Genomic DNA, 16,305 nt, shown 5'->3' on the forward strand with positions numbered 1-16,305 from the left:
ACGTAGCCTGTTCACACGTACAAAGCATCTAGTGTCCTTTTCTATGTGGAATGAAGTCAATGGTAAAAAAATGTTTAAACCAATGCAAGTGTTTTTGCTGCTCAACGACTCGTTTGTCACATTTGTCATGTGTTGCTCGTAAATGACAAAGAATAAACACATATTGAACACAAACACTGGTGCAAAAAAATAAAACAGAACACATCAAATTAAGTCAGCATTTGATTTGCACTGAATTCGTTTTGCACCATGATGAAGGATTTTCTTTTAAAAACAAAAGAAAGAAAAAAACAAAAGCAACAGATTACATAAAAAGACAAAACTGGGTGAATGCTTGGAACAACCTACCTGCCAAACACCGAAGAGAATGCACAACATAAAGTCCCTGATGAAGATTGCTAAAGCAGTTATTGAAATGCCTCTTCCAGGCAGCCTAACTATTGTGTTTACTTTGGATCAGACTTCAAAATAAAAGTGATTCGTGTAAAAATCTTGTTTTGGAATATGCACAGCTTGGTCTTCTTGCAGTGCCATTCACAAGTGTTTGAAACACATCTCTACAACAGAGGTGGAGATTGCAAAGCTAGCCTACAAATACATTAAATTTTTAAACAATCTTGCTAAAGTAAATCAGATAATCCTTTAGAAGGAAAAGGCTGCTCACAGCAAATATTGATTTTATTTTTCTTTTCTCGTTTACTGCATTCTCTCTAAGATTAAGAGATAACTAACACATTTACCGTATGGGATACAATGTCTGATCTACATGTGCTTCCTTTGTTGAGGCTGGGGAAACACAGGCCAAACACTTGTTTAAGTGGAATACACACACTTGGAATTTGGCTTGGATGGTTACATCCAGCCCAACCAAAGAAACAAGACGAAGCCGCCACATGTGAGCCAAACAAACAATATGTTACCGTACACTTGAATGGACGTGTAACTGCCGTGCTGTTTTTAGTGTTCTGGTCACTGAGTGTTCAGTCTTCTTCTTCAACAGTTACGTGTGTGTGTGTGTGTGTGCACATGTTTACATATCTTTGTGAGGACAGAAAATTGGCACGCTGCTATACCTGCGGGGACGTCCTCACGAGTTTGAAGGCATATTTGAGGGTCAAAATGTGGTTTTAGTGTCAGGGTTACAATTGGGTTATGGTTAGGTTTAGGCTGAGGGTCAGGGTTAGGCATTCATTTTTGATGGTTAGGGTAAGCGGCTACGGAAAGCATTATGTCAATGAGATGTCCTCACGAAGACATGAAAACGAGCGTGTGCGTGTGTGCATTACCACTGGGGTTGAATTGCATGCAGGATATAGGTTTGTCGTGAGCTGGGAAGTGAGCCACCACTCCTTCACCGTCCGAGTCCTCACTCACCAAGACCTGGATCGTATGAACACACACACAAACAAAATCCAAATCATTTTCTAACAATGAGAACATTAAACCCAGAGAGGGACTTTCCCCTGCTCAAGGATTTCTCTCCACATTTTGGTTTGGTGTGATATTGTCACAGCAGGGTGATTTTGACATCACCCTGCTGTGAAACAGCTGGAAGTTTAACTCCTTTCCGAGTGTGCCATTGCCCTCTTGTGGACAGAATATAATAAGCATGTTACCTGAAATAAGACAAGTAAGCACTTTGTTGAAAAACCCACTTCTTCTGGTCAAAGAAAATATGAATCATCATAATTTGAGCTGTATTTCATTAGCGCTAGCGCTTTACAAAGATGCTGTACTGAGACCAGTGTGGACAGGATATGGCCTAACAACAGAGACAAGAATATGGACAAATTTACTTTGGCAATGATGTGGCTTTTCACATGTGGCTTTGACAATACCCCATGACACAGGGTCTTCCCGTAAACAGGCACAAACTGCCATCAAATGCAGAACTGGCTTTCCCCTTGTGCAACTTGCCAACAAAAATGAAATTGTAAGTTATTTTGTACAACTAGAGGCTGCTCCTAAATCTCCATACAAAGTCTGCTGTCAATACTGGGACAAATCTAACACAGGCTGTGCTGAGACCAGGAGCTGGCAGAAAACTCCTTTAGTCACACAGAGAGATTAGACATAAGCCCAGACATGAGGCCACTTTGTGCAGAAGTACCGGTGTTTGAGAACACACACTCTTGTTTAAAAGAGTTAAATGTGGCCCCGGTGTTGCACTACGGATGTCAGGAAAGCTGGCCAAACATTTAAAATCTAAGCTAGTCCAAACAAGATAGCCTCTAAAAACTAAAAGGATTTTGTCTCACACTCCAAGCAAGATCTTAAGGATCCAGGGGGAAAAAGGGGAAAAGGCGGGAGAACAGCATGAACAGAAAGAGGCTGGTGACATGAAGCAGATCACTTTTATTACAGTGCAAGCAGACAATGTTGTTCTGTTAGGGAATCCTGCTGGAGCCCTTTGAAACAAGAGTGTCCTCCAGAGAACCGAGCCCCTGTTACACAGGGGAGTGTGTGTGTGTGTGTGTGTGTGTGTGTGTGTGTGTGTGTGTGTGTGTGTGTGTGTGTGTGTTGAGGCTGCTGTTCCAAATAAGGAGCAGTGATACAATGTAGCTCCAACCTCATCCAACTGGAAGCGATGGGAATGTCTTGGATCTCCACAACGACACAGGAGCTCACCTCAATCATATTCGTGACTTCTCTCATCTCTCCAGAATTTACACCTCCAACCTCCGTCTTAATACACTCTCGACTGTCCCCACCCCTACTACTCCCTTCAACCTCCATTTCTCCTACACTCTGAGTGCACCCCTCCCTCCTTGCCTGGCCTCATCAGTGTTTACGGCCAGTGTATGGTTACAGTGTGTCGCCTGGTGACAGAGTGCAGACCCACTTCTGAAGGCTTAGATCCAACTTATAAGACTACGGGCTGGTTACAGGGCGGTTACAGTCGCAGAGGAAAGGAGAAGGCAGAATGTGTGTGGTGATAACATCACTGACAAACTGTACTACGTACGAAAACACACCTCATTAAAAATGTGACCGCTCCTGCAGTGTGATTAATCACAGTTTGGAGAGGCTGAGGAAAATTCAGGGATAAAAGCTTTTAGCATTTCTTTTGCAATTAAGAGGAAGCCAACTGGTCAATCTGTAAACGAGGTTAGTGCAGCATATTTTCATTCTTACTATAACACACACCTAAGTTAGTCAGACCCAGAGTCAGGATAATAGATGCAAACTTACCTTAGTCATTTATGGAATGACACTATTTTTGGGGGGACACGTTCTGATTTTTTAGCGGCTTCCTTTCCTTTTTATTAGACTGTTTATTGTGATAACTCCTGGTGACCTTTGTTGTTGGTTGGAAGTTGTTTTCAAATTGCACTGCAAAATAATTACATGCACCAAACATTTACCAATATACTTTTCTATTTATTTATTTATTATTGCAAATACATCATTGTATACAACTTTAAAGGTTGAGTAGAGTCGTGCTCGGTGTTACATCAACCATAATTCATGCTTTGAAATATCAGTGAACAATAAAAATTTATTTTAGCAATTTAAAATTATGTTATTTGGTTTGTTGTGCATTTTTATTACTTAATATTTATATTTAATGTATAATTTTTTAACTTACTAAATTTATTAATTAAGCTTAATTTTAATTGCCTTAACAAATGCATCAAAGCTACAATGGGATTAAAAAAATATCCCCAAAAATATTAATGTATTACTTCTCTAAACAGGGCACAATAACCTGAAGACCATCTGTAACACTAATAATGCCTTTTTGCTGCATTACGCCACAAAATTGTAAACCACTGACAGCTAAAGTGAATAACAACAACTTTCTTGTTACAATAAAATAAACAGCAACAGCCTCTCCAAGCATCTCCTCTACAAAGTGTAAAAATTATATATATTAAAAAAAATTACTCCAAAAAATACGTCCAGAAAATGAATTTCCTACAGTCTTAAATCCAGGACCTGATTTAGCATGTGGTGCATTGAGTCAGCCTCGAGCTTCATGTCAGGTTGCAGCTGCATGTTTACAAAGTGTCTCTGTCACCAGCACGGCCAAAACAGACAGAACTCTGGCTAAAAGCTCAGTTGTTAAAATATGCAGCATATCTAACTCACACCTTTAGGTTAGTCGTGCAGAGCCAGGTAAAAGAGACTGAGTGAGTCCAAGCCACCAAGCCTGCTTCTTGCCAAGCCACAGAGGCAAAGTTTTATTTACCTGGGACATACATGATGAGACCAAGGAAGCAAAAAGCCCATTTGCTGTGTGTGTCTAAGCAGTAACTTTCTATAAAAGTCACTTAAACAAGGCTGTCAGGTGGTAACAGTGAACCCAGTTTTTTATTTATATATATATATATATATATATATATATATATATATATATATATATATATATATATATATATATATATATATATATATATATATATATATAAAAATCACAATTAAACTTATTTAAAGAATACTTTGCAAACAGCAAACAGTAAGACAAGACGAAGCAGGAATGACTTTATGTTGGTCCATCCACTGAATCTAGTGTTGTTAACTTGTGACCAACCTAATATACAAGCTGGTGACAAATGAGAGGAAAACCAACATAAATGTTTTAACAGGGTGTTTTTCGCTCCACAGCTGCTTGCCATGAACTGCAACAGTGTGTGAAACTGCAGGGATGAACATCGTTCTTCCATTTAATCTTTTGGCCCAGTAAGTCATAGCAGAGGTGTTTGATTGGTTGAGGCCAACAGCATATTATTGATATAATGTTTGTACTCTGTGATCTACTGAAGGAGTCTTTAGCTTGAATTCCTTGCCTGCTCATTTATTCCACAGACGGAAAACAAGACATATTAAGAATTCTGCTGTTGCTGGTGTTGCATTGTTTATTGCTCACCACATTAATAATGTGCATGGCCCCATTTTCTTTTTTTAAGATGCCATTCCTCAGTGAATGCAGGAGGTGCTCACTTTAATGGATGTTGTAAGACTGTAATGGTCAGTTTTGTCTTTGTGTACTGGAAACCCTTCAGCAAATTAATAGGAGACATTATCCTGCAACTCAATTCCTCGGATGAACACAATGGCAAAGCATCATAGACTGTATATAAAAGATGGTATCACTGACTGGTTTGTGAAGCACCGGTTTAAAGGGGTACCAACCATTTACCATAGAAACCCAACTACAGATGAGCAAATGATTGAATGTCAAAGCAGTATAAGAGTTTACCTTTACACTCTGCATCCACTCGACTCTCTCAGCACGAGTGTTTAATTAAACTACAAGACACGGAAGGCTTGTAGTTTAATTGCAACTGCTGCAATGAGATATCTCCTTCGATTTGAGGTCAATACCAACTAAAAAAAGCATCACAGTTAATACTAATAAAATGTAGTATTTTAAAATCATTTCAAGCAGCAAACAACTGAACTGACCTGTCCTTCTCCAACACTGTGTGTGTCAATAATGGTGACCACACCGGGGTTGTGTGGGCTGCGACGGCTTGCACTGTGAGATGTGCCCTCCTCGTCTGGAGTGCTTGCCGGTATGGTGCCTGCTAGCTGGGTCACGACTTTACCGACCATCGTCAGACCTGTTTTTAAAGTCTGAGGAAGAAAGAAAAAAAAATATAATACACACCTGATGTTATATATTCCCAAGCAATATATTCTACATCTATGTGATATCTTTGGTTTGGGTTGCAGTGCGCATACGTGCTTCTGTGCATGGGTGCATGTATACAGCATGTTCACTTGATGCCGGCTGATGGCTCGCAGTGCTGATGACTTGACTGCAGCCATAGAAGACACGTGCGTGCGCGGGAGGCTCCTCTGTGTCCGCTTAAGGCCCAGCCAGGGTGTCTGCCTCAAACACACCTCTGTGGCTCGATTGAGGGAAATGGATAGTGCTGCTTAAGTGGAGTCTATCTCACCTACTACACTGTCTTACTCTAATGGAGTCCAGTGTGTGTGACTGTGTGTTTGTGTGTGTGTAAGCACCAAAGGGGCCCCGGAGAGCCTAATCAGGCATTCAGACTAGGCGGCCCTGTCAATACAGTGTGGCGCCTTGCATATGTTGGGTCTGGGGATCACCCGCTGTCTCTCTTTGCCACTTGACCAGACACACTAACAGTGGATGCTACGTGCATGCACTGGGGTGTGTGTGAGTGTGTAAAATGCAAGAAAAGCCATCAATTATTAAGTGAGGCGTTTGGCTCCTAATTGATCAACACTAATGTGTTTTCTAATCACTGCAGTTGTGGAGTTCTTAGTAGTCCAAACAGGAGTTATTGATTTCCTAGCGCGCAGGGGGGATTTGGAGGAAGATCATGCCTCAGGGCTCACAACACTTACACACGCAGAGCTGATGTTACTATCTAAACACGATACAGCCTAATCTTTATGTGAACGGTCTTTCTTAATTATACACCCAGGAATGACAGGCAACAGGACTTTTGTGCTACATAAATTCCCTGTAAGACAGAAAATTCAGAACAGCCCAGTCGGTCAGCGCCACTGCCTTCTCTCTCTTTTTTATAAACAAAAGCCATTATACTTTAATGCTGCCCCCGCCCTCCTCCTTTTCTGTTCCCATGTCTCTGGATGTCAGCACTAAGAGCCAGCGTGTCGCGCCACAAGCCAAAGGGAGATACCTTGTCATCCATATTGAGATATATGGTCCTAAACGAGGAGAGGGCGGGCAAGCAGACTGCCTGTCTGCATATCAATACCCCCTGCAATTGTCAACCCATCACCATGCTGCTAATCTGTTAGAAAGACAGTTGTCTTTTTGATGTATAGCCTTGTTACCCCACTAATGAGTCATCTTCGCACTAGCTGTGAGATCCACGTGCTCTTTGGAATCAATTAGCCCTTCTTCTGTGACCAAGTGGAGAAACAGACTAGAACCATATGAGGAGCTAGTTCGTCTGCACGTGTTAGCAAGTTGCTTTATTGGCCCAGGATTTTATTTCACCTGGTATCAAAGAGAGCGCTGCTGGCTGTTAGTGAGCCATCTTAGAGCCACTTCCCCATGATGCTGACTGAAACAAGACCAATGAAGAGAAACAGATTATAGTGGGAAGCGGGAGATCAGCAGGTTGATGAAGTGTCTCATAAGCTTAGCCACAGTCGGCCAGGCGGCACAGGTGGATCCAATGTCAGCACATTTACAGATGGTGCCGGCAGAGCTGGAAATACCATCTTCTGTGCCGTTTTATCTGAGTGTCAAGCTTACCGTAGGACGTTCAGACTGATTACAGCCATATTGTGAGAACGTGAGTATAGTTTTGAATGTAGTTTTACATGTTCATAAGAACTCACATCTATCTAATAATTAATCCAGAGCAACGTCTCAGTTGATTCGCTATCTAGAACCATAAATTTTAGCTCATGAATGCCAATCTGAGCGTGTATGGACTTTGAGAGGAGATAATGTAATGTTTTTTATCTGAAATACACTTTAAAAAAATAATAGCCAGACATGTTCTCCTGTGCATTTCTTTTATGTTCACACCTATATATAAATAAAGCTGTGACACATTCGGCGTACTTCTCCTGAACACAGTGCTTTAGAGAATGCCATTTAGGATGTTATTTATTAGGATTTTTTATTTATTTACTTTTGAGGAAGAAGAAGAAAACCTAAGAATCTCGATGAGAGAGAACGATAACACATGTAGAGAAAAACAGTTAAATGTGTGTTTGTACATCACTTACTTTGGCAGCGTTGATCACTGTGGCGGTATAAGACTGTGCATTGTCACCACAGGCTCCTCCACGAGACTGGTGACATCTTATCAACTGGAAAAAAGGTAGATTTACTAATAAACACAAGACGTATAACGGACGTCCGAGGGAGATGAACGAAGAGGTAAATTTGGGAGAATTAACCCAGATGCAGGCATTTAAAAGGTTTCCCTCTTCACTCTTTAGAGGAAATTGGTTTTGTCATCAAAGACAGGCTGCACGACCAAACAGCCTGCTCTGATTAATTTCATATACAATATCACTGGAATAGCTCCGTCCCAGTATTACTCTTGAAAAACTAGATTTGGTCATTTCTGAAAATCCGTAGGCACAAACAGCAGCCCCATCTGTCAATTACTTGAGTGGGCCAGCACCAAAACACTACTTCACATTAAAAGTATTACAGGATGCACAATAGAACATTCTGGTTTTTGTAAATACTTAACAATCCCATTAAACAGAAAACTCCAGTACATCTGCTGATTTTCAAAATGTTATCATCTCTAGTGGACTCTTCTTGGAATGAGTTGTTTATCCAGACAGATTAAAGAGGCAGAAAATAGATAAAATGCATTTTTTTGGATTGTAAATATGTCGCTTCTCTGATAAGGCACTTCTGCACTGGATGAATATGTGTGTATGTGCAGACTACCTTGTTCTCAGCATAGGCTAGCCAACGGCTTCCCAGAGCTATTGGATTGAGGCTGGGGCCGGGGCAGGGATAGCAGCCTGGAAAGACACAATGACGGCCATAAGACAGTGAGGACAGAGACATACAGAAACAGATATGAAATAAACTAAAAAAACAACAACAAAGAAAAACAGGATTGCAGACAAACCAACTCATGCTCTTTTACTGCTTTTTTCAGGTCAATTTACCTTTTTAACTAATAAATTTCTAATAATGGAGACAGCTGGTGCTTCAGTTCAGTCCCTGCCACTCAAAGACTTACGATTCATCTCACTGTCAATAAGAGCAGGCTTACAGTCAAACAGAATATTTAGAGTGGTGTGGATTATGTTGATTGAAGAATTGAGTCCAATTTTACAACTTGTAAGAAGATTTTGCACAAATTAATCAATACAAGTGTGGTCAAGTGACATTATTAAGACAGTCTATACCTTTTTGAGACAATCTCTTATTTAAGCTACTTTGGTAAGTAACCTCATGACTGAAGGTCTGCCATAAAACAGGAACTCCTCCCTGGAGAGTGTCTGAAACCATCTTAAACCGCGTGTTTGTGGGGAGTTTCTTGTTTTGGAAAATAAACGGGAGTCTGATGAGGCTGACGTGTCTATATGTGTGTGTGTGTGTGTGTGTGTGTGTGTGTGTGTGTGTGTGTGTGTGTGTGTGTGTACACCCAGGATGACCTAATGGAGACTGGTACCCAATAAAATTGAAGATGGCTCCTCTGGTGATTGACCAACACAATAACCCTTATGGGGATATATACAAACGCACAAACAGGATGACACACGTGTGTTGTCATCACAGATTAAAATAGTAACCAGTGCTGAATGACGAATAAAACTCTTCACAAACGCTAAAATCGCATATTTTTCTCTTTTTATCGATGTAGAAGTAAACACTGGCACAAGTGGAACGTGTTTTAACCAATACCATATCTGACAGGAGTTTGCTCTTCAAGACAGAATCAACCAAAACCAGGCCTGCATGTGCCCGTAAACAGAATGAAGAAATTATTGATTTCATCATAAATATCTTTAAATGTAAGCAGACACAGACAGTGACAGTCTCTCCTTCCCAGTATGGCAAACACACAAAGCAGCAAAATGCTGATCCAGTGATGATCTTTTAAAAAGGTAGGTGTTTGTCTCACACGTGCACAAACATGCAAACACACTTAGCTGATGTAAGTGCACAGAGGTGTGGGGCAAATGGCTTGCTGACAATAATTTATTGCTCAGGGAGCAGATGAGGTGGAGGCTTTAGTGTACTGTGTTGGGGAAGGAGCCGATAGGAGGGTCGGTGGGAGTTTTAGGTGAGTCACAAGGGTTGCTGGTGATGCCAGAGAAGGTTTTTTTGCCCCTCCAAGGCCAAGCAAGACAGAAAGTGTCTGACATCCTGGGTGGAGAGCATGTGACTAAACCAGAAGAGGGAAAAGACTTGATGGATGGATCGGCTGATCTTTCTTCTCCGATACTCCCAGTTTTTAGAAGGTTCTTTTTCCTTCCTGAACATACAGGCCAGGTTTTCACCCAAGCCAGCAAAATCCTTTCTGTGAGACACAAGATGCTCAGTCTAAACTATTTGTTGCATAAAAAAAACAACAAAAATCACGCAAAGATTTAACATTACAATATAAAAAATGCTTTTGAACAGGTGTTGTTTAAATAAAATTGAAACTCCTCTTTTCACAAGAAAGTGAAAAGTCACTTTCTTGCAATCCAAAAGTGCACGAGCACACCTGGTCAGTGTGCGTGAGGTCAATAATGCACATGCCTGGATTTTTTAATGCAGGTTTTAAGGTCAAATATTTGAATGGCTGTTGCATCGTTTTGGCTTTACACTAAATGTTTGACTGCTGGCTGCTTCATCCCACTATTATGATTCAAATTAATAAAGGACTCATCTGAAATCTAATTAGCTGAAAAGCTTCTACAAACATCCATCTCTAAATCTAAGTATTATCTCTAACGTGCCCACATAAAGTAAACATTTTGTACAAGCAATTTCAAAAGAGCTCAACCCAAGTAAAAAAAATCCCAGATTCGGGGAAATAAATTATAAAAACAAAAAACAAAACAAAAAAAAACACATGATGAAGAAGAAAAAGCTGAATGTGACAGAGATAGAAACACAAACTAATGAACACTGAATACAAACTGTCGATAGAGGAAATTCAGAAGCTCTACTCTCAAAATGTAAAGCGACTTCACCTGCTACAAGCAAAAAAATGTGAATTTCCTGAAAGTGGCAAAAAAGAACAGGAATAATTTTAACAGAAGAACACATGAAGAAAACCAGTACTCGCCAATTTTGCTGTGGCATGCAAACACAGGTTGTAAAAGACAACCTTTGTGTTTGAAAAGACGTCTGCGACAAAGCTGCATAGCAGCACCAAACACTTCCATGAGCAGTGTGTGGACAGCATCACGTTTGAGGCTGGGCCTGAATGCCTCGGAAACATTTACGAAACAATGAACTCAAAAGTATTATTAAGACATACATGTGAAGGTCAGGGCAGCAGCACATGACCAAGTGTGTTTTACTTAAAATTTCCAGGACTGATAAACAGTAAGTCAATTAAAGACTAACGTTGAGGGACACAGTTCGAAAACTTGCTTCCAGTTACGTTTTATCAGAAAGGGAAAACTTTTGGTTTCAAACGCATATGAAAAGTAGTCGTTGTCTTGTTTATGAATCCTCAAACGTTTCCACACACACTTTTTGTAAAAACACATTAAGGACTACGATTGTGAGTCGTCCCATTCAAAAGCCAAACAGGACTGAGCAGAGGGGAAAGAAAGTTTCTGGGGCTGAGCAAGCACCAGCTAGGAGCACACACACCACTCGATGCAAAGCAAGAACATAAACAAGGGACAAACACTAAGTGCTCATGAAAACATGACATGCCCACCATCACATCCCTGGAGAAGAAGAGCACATGCAGAGGTAGAATTGCTCATCCAAAGCAGATCTCCCCACATCACAGGACCCTTTGTTTACTGCTTTTATGGCCAAAACAGACCAAACGATGTTATGAAGAGGAGGCCCCTGCATTCAGAAACGATTAATAACTATTGAATATGTTTGGTTTCCTGCTGCCCAGACGCTGATAGGGAAGGCAGGCAGACAAAGAGGAGACACATTAAAGCCAGCCAGTAAGGTCAGTTTACTCCAGTCAATGACTTAAGTAGACAGCAATGGCCTCGTAATACAGTCTGGCATTTCTTTCACAGACTCCCTGAGCAGAGACGGCAGGTACAGCCGGGAGGATGCGAGGGCTGTGTCGTAAACAGTTTTCCTGTGCTGAGCTTCAAATGAAGGGTCTCACCATCTTGTCTTGATAAAAGCAGTTTAGTCACAATGCGATGCTTAAGAGGATTCCACTCCAGCAGGTCTTGGTGGCTTGTATTATAATCAATGATGTGCCTTGTATTTGTTTGGGTTGTGTGATGCGGGCATGACAGACTCGCTGATCATGTTTGGAAAGATTAAGTTTGAAGAAAGAATTTTACGTGACTGGCACTGTTTGTTTGTGCTACTACACAAAGTACAGGGCTGGGGTTTGGCCCCGTGTTTGATAAATACATATTTCTACAATAAAATAATGACAGGCCACATGTGACAACAATCATTCTTGTTTTTGATGTGAAAAGCAATTGATTTCTGTAACCTATTAAAACCTCCCTCTCTTTTTTTGCCAGATTATGTAGCAGGCTGAGAGAATTGAAAGAAGACGTATTCTATGCATTTTAATGTTTGTCATTTCTTGTCGTTCTCAGAGAGTAGCTTTGCATGATTCACAGTCGAAAAAAGCAACACTTATTTGCCTCATGTTGGGTTAGTGCAGCCGCTCGGCTCACCTCAATCCCAGGTGAGCTCTGTTCTCACAGCTAGAGCCGAGTTGATACACAGCAGTAGAAACCAGAGCACCCAGAGAACGGAACAACCACTCTTTTCCAACTTCATTATTTAAAACTTTTGCCATGTTCGATATGAACAATTACCCCTGGAGCAGTAAATAAGCATTATAGGACTCATGTGTTTAATATTCTTACTTGTAACAAAGAACTTCTTGGTGAATGTGCAGCTGTCAAATGCTGCAATCTTCTCTTGCAGGCTCACAACAAGGATACTGTGAGAAGGAAAAAACATTCATGTGACTACATGACAAAAGTCTTTTTAAATGCATTTACTTATTCTGTTTAGCCAAACTCACTGTTTGTTGCAGTGGAGGTCATAGATAGGCGTCTTGAACTGAATTGATTTAACCATTTCCCCCGTCCTTAGCGAATACAGGTCAGCGCAGCAGTAGGGGGGGCTCGTCCTGGAGAAAAGAAAAAAAAAGGGCAACATTTTTAAACACCATTAATTTTAAAGTGTTTGAAAACTTTATGAACTGATAATCTAGTAACCACTGATAAAACACTGGGACTTCAGACTTTCACCCAAACGCTTCACTTTTTCCATTTGTAACTAAACTTTAAATTGTGGAAAGTAAAGCACACTAATAACATGCTTAAAAAAAGCAAAACACACCTGATATTCTTTGTACAATGAAAGTTACTGCTTTGTCAAAAACTGTAGGTTTCTTTTCTTTCACCTTTCAGTCCCATTCATCCCTTCATCGCGGTTGCCTAGGTGACCCTCTAGCAAGGTCATATGTCAATCAACAATCTTCTCTCTCACTGGTAGTCTCATCATCCGCTCATCAATCATGGGTCTCACCCACTTCTCATGGCCCATAGTTATTTTGCCTGAAGTCACTTCCAGCGTGTGTGCAGTTTAACAGGTTTCCAACAGACACGAGTTTTCAGGTAATTAACAGAATTACATCTGCAGGAATGAAAAGTCCTGTTTTCTACTTTAACTTTGTGATTTTGGTGGTCAGTTTTTCATTTAAGGCTTTATCACTGAACTTGTCGAAACAGATCTACTTTTTGGGAGACCAGCATCGTATGCATGATTCAAAGTAACCAATATAGGTGGCTTATATAATCCAAAGCTGCAGGATTACTACACAGAAGGCTTAGCATGAGCAGCATGTTAGCAGAGCTCCTCAGAAGGCATTCGGGCACTGTTGTCAGCTTTAGGTCACGCGTGTTTTGGGAGTGCTCACAGACCAATCACACAATCGTTGTGATTACGTGCATTAATGTATGAAAACAAACTTGAAGCACAAAAATGTATTTGATTTCCCGACGTCCCACTGCCCTGCACCTTCTGGGAATCCAGAGTAAAGGGGAGTAACATGAAGGGCAAAAGGGGAAATGCTTTGTCATGAAACACATTTACTAGAAGCCCTTCTATCAACACAGCAAAGAAGAGGGGTGTGTAAGGGAGCTTATCCAACAGCAGGCAACGGCTGCTAGAACAGGAAAATTTAGACATAAATCTTAATCAAGAGACTCCCCTCCACTACACCCCGTCCCTTGTGCCCCTTCTCTGTCTCTGCGAGGAACGCCTCTACTGCTCTTCCATTCTCTGTCAACCTTGGCAGGGCCTGTGGTGCCGTGTTGGCTGAGGATTCAGGGGTGAACTGTAGTGTTAGTTTTGTTTTTTGAGCCATAGGACGAAGTGCTTTCAACAGTCCATTTAGTCTGCTTGTGCATACTAAGTGTAGATACATACCTCATCAGTCTCAGCATGGATACTTTTTGGACAAATGGAAGGCAGTGATTCTAAAATATAACAATGACTTTCATGGCAGATTAAAGGGAAACGGTGTGATATAAAACTTCAAATTCTGTTGAATGGAGTAAAAAAACCAAAACAATTAAAAACATGTTACAGAGAAGCACAAAAACAGCTGCACACTAGCACTGATTATATCAACATTGTGAAAGTTAGGTGAAGAAGGAGAGTCGACATGATCGATAACATCCCTTTACTGATGAGTAGAGCCAGTGGAAGACACCATTAGGAAGTGGCTTCAACAGCAGACAGCTACTACCAAGTTACAGCAACTCCCACCGAGGGAAATCTGGACATTATTCAAATGAAGACATCATTATGGAAAGACCTTCATCCATTACAAGAGACAGATGACCTCAGCCACGTTGAATATTCCAGCAGCACACCCTGTTCTGACCGACTCCTGCGTCAAGGTCCGTCTGCCGTGCCAGTCTTCACTATTGCTTTTCTTCTTTGTCTGTCACTCTGATTCAAAACTATCGCACAAAATAAACCCACTGTGTAATATACCAAAGGCAAACCATGGAAAACATACATGACATTATCAGGAGACCCCAAAAAAGCCATTTACAGATAAGGAACAGGATCGAGTGTGATACCTCTAAAGTGCCTGTTTATGAGAATCAGTGGGTCACAGCCAGCGAGGGCTTTCAATTTGTTATAACCCTTTACTCATATGAGAGCGTTGATGCATCACAACAACACAATTTACAGCCAATAATCATGCAACATGTTCGCAATGACTAGCAATGCTAACATCCTAATGTTCACTACAACCACCACATCAGTTTAGATGTTAGCATCCTAACACCAACCTATCAGCACCAAGTTCAACTGCAGGTGAGCCTAACATCCTTTTTGTTGGATGAAAAGTAAGGAAACAATGTTCACAAGACTAGAATAGATGTAGAAAATATAATGTTAATAGTTCAGAGCCTTGCTGTGATCTTTCACTGGTGCCCAGAAACTGCAGTGATGTTGGTGTGTTGCAATAAAAAGATTCAATAATCAAATGTGTCTCTGTAAGCACAGGCCCTTGGAATATGCCCACCCTTTATTTGATTGACCAACGTACCTTGTTACCGAACGGCAGAGCAGACGCATCAAGGCAAAATCTGAGCAAACAGTCTATTATGTGTGAACTGATCCAGCATTTTTTTGTTAGATTCTTCTGCAGCAACACCTTCATTACTCTAGTCTTAGTTAAGTAAACAAGGCTGACGCATTTTTGGCACAATGCTTTTGGCACTCTGAATCCATCCATACCACGTTTTCCAATGCAGGAAGTGCTTAATGGACCTGGTGATAGAGCACCCAACTTGTCTTTACCCCAAACAGCCTTCTCTTCAGCCCTCCTCTTCTCTCATTTCTTCCACCCTGGATTCCATGGTTCTTATGTACACTCTCGCTGTATTTGTGCAGTGTTTCACATGTCTCATGACTACTGGGCCATAATTTCAACTTGAAAAATCCTGCAGACTGATATTTGTTGAAGATGTGTTAAAGATGGAAGAATCTCAACAACTTGTTCATTATGACAAGCTGGAGTGCTGCAGAGATTAAAAATGTAGATGATGTTTTCACAAACTTGTCTAGCCTTTAGCTTCTTTTTATGTTATACAGTGCACCCAGAAAGTATCCACGGTGCTTCACTTAATCCTTTACAACTAGTAATAGCTGTAAAAGTAGCAGAAGCAGTAAGAAGCAGATAGTAGCAGTAACAGAATTTCCCAAATATGGAATAAGTAAAGTTTTCCTATTTCATAAGTGGTGTTTTAGGAACACAATCCTGTGGAACACTCTGTCAACATCTGTTTAAAAATCAGCTTGGACAGCACAGACACAAACACGACTTCACCACTCACTGCTAACACACACATGCACGCACACTCTCGCAAATGCACATGTGTTAGGTAAGATCAGAGGCACTAAAATCTGACATGCACGTTTTTTTTTCCTTAACACAAACAAAGGGAGGAACACACACCCAGAGATGCAAAATGAAATAACTGCTGCAACAATACCCAGCAACTATCTTGATGACTGATACAAGAGTGAAACTCTAAGGGAACATTATGTGTTACACATCCACACACGCTTACGCACAAACATTTATACACACAGGTACATACTAACGTTCTTTTGTATATTTCCGAAGCTAAACAGCAAAGGCGCCAAGTGAGAAGTTGGGTCACAACCTA

General features: G+C 40.8%; 1 protein-coding gene across 3 annotated transcripts in view; it reads right to left on the bottom strand.

The window, feature by feature from the left end:
* Window positions 1-16,305, bottom strand: part of bcas3 (BCAS3 microtubule associated cell migration factor) — a 319,817-nt gene that overhangs the window by 276,041 nt on the left and 27,471 nt on the right. For all 3 annotated transcript variants that reach the window (XM_085371717.1, XM_085371719.1, XM_085371718.1), the window contains exons 8-13: window positions 12,630-12,737; window positions 12,469-12,545; window positions 8,375-8,451; window positions 7,693-7,776; window positions 5,410-5,580; window positions 1,287-1,380 (exon numbers count right to left, since the gene is read on the bottom strand). In XM_085371717.1, coding sequence (XP_085227843.1) covers window positions 1,287-1,380; window positions 5,410-5,580; window positions 7,693-7,776; window positions 8,375-8,451; window positions 12,469-12,545; window positions 12,630-12,737 — 611 coding nt within the window. The remainder of the gene's footprint in view (window positions 1-1,286; window positions 1,381-5,409; window positions 5,581-7,692; window positions 7,777-8,374; window positions 8,452-12,468; window positions 12,546-12,629; window positions 12,738-16,305) is intronic.

This window comes from Diplotaxodon limnothrissa, linkage group LG14, assembly GCF_057381915.1.
Source record: "Diplotaxodon limnothrissa isolate DT_005_m linkage group LG14, D_limnothrissa_male_GT1.1, whole genome shotgun sequence".
NCBI classification, from domain to species: Eukaryota; Metazoa; Chordata; class Actinopteri; order Cichliformes; family Cichlidae; genus Diplotaxodon; species Diplotaxodon limnothrissa.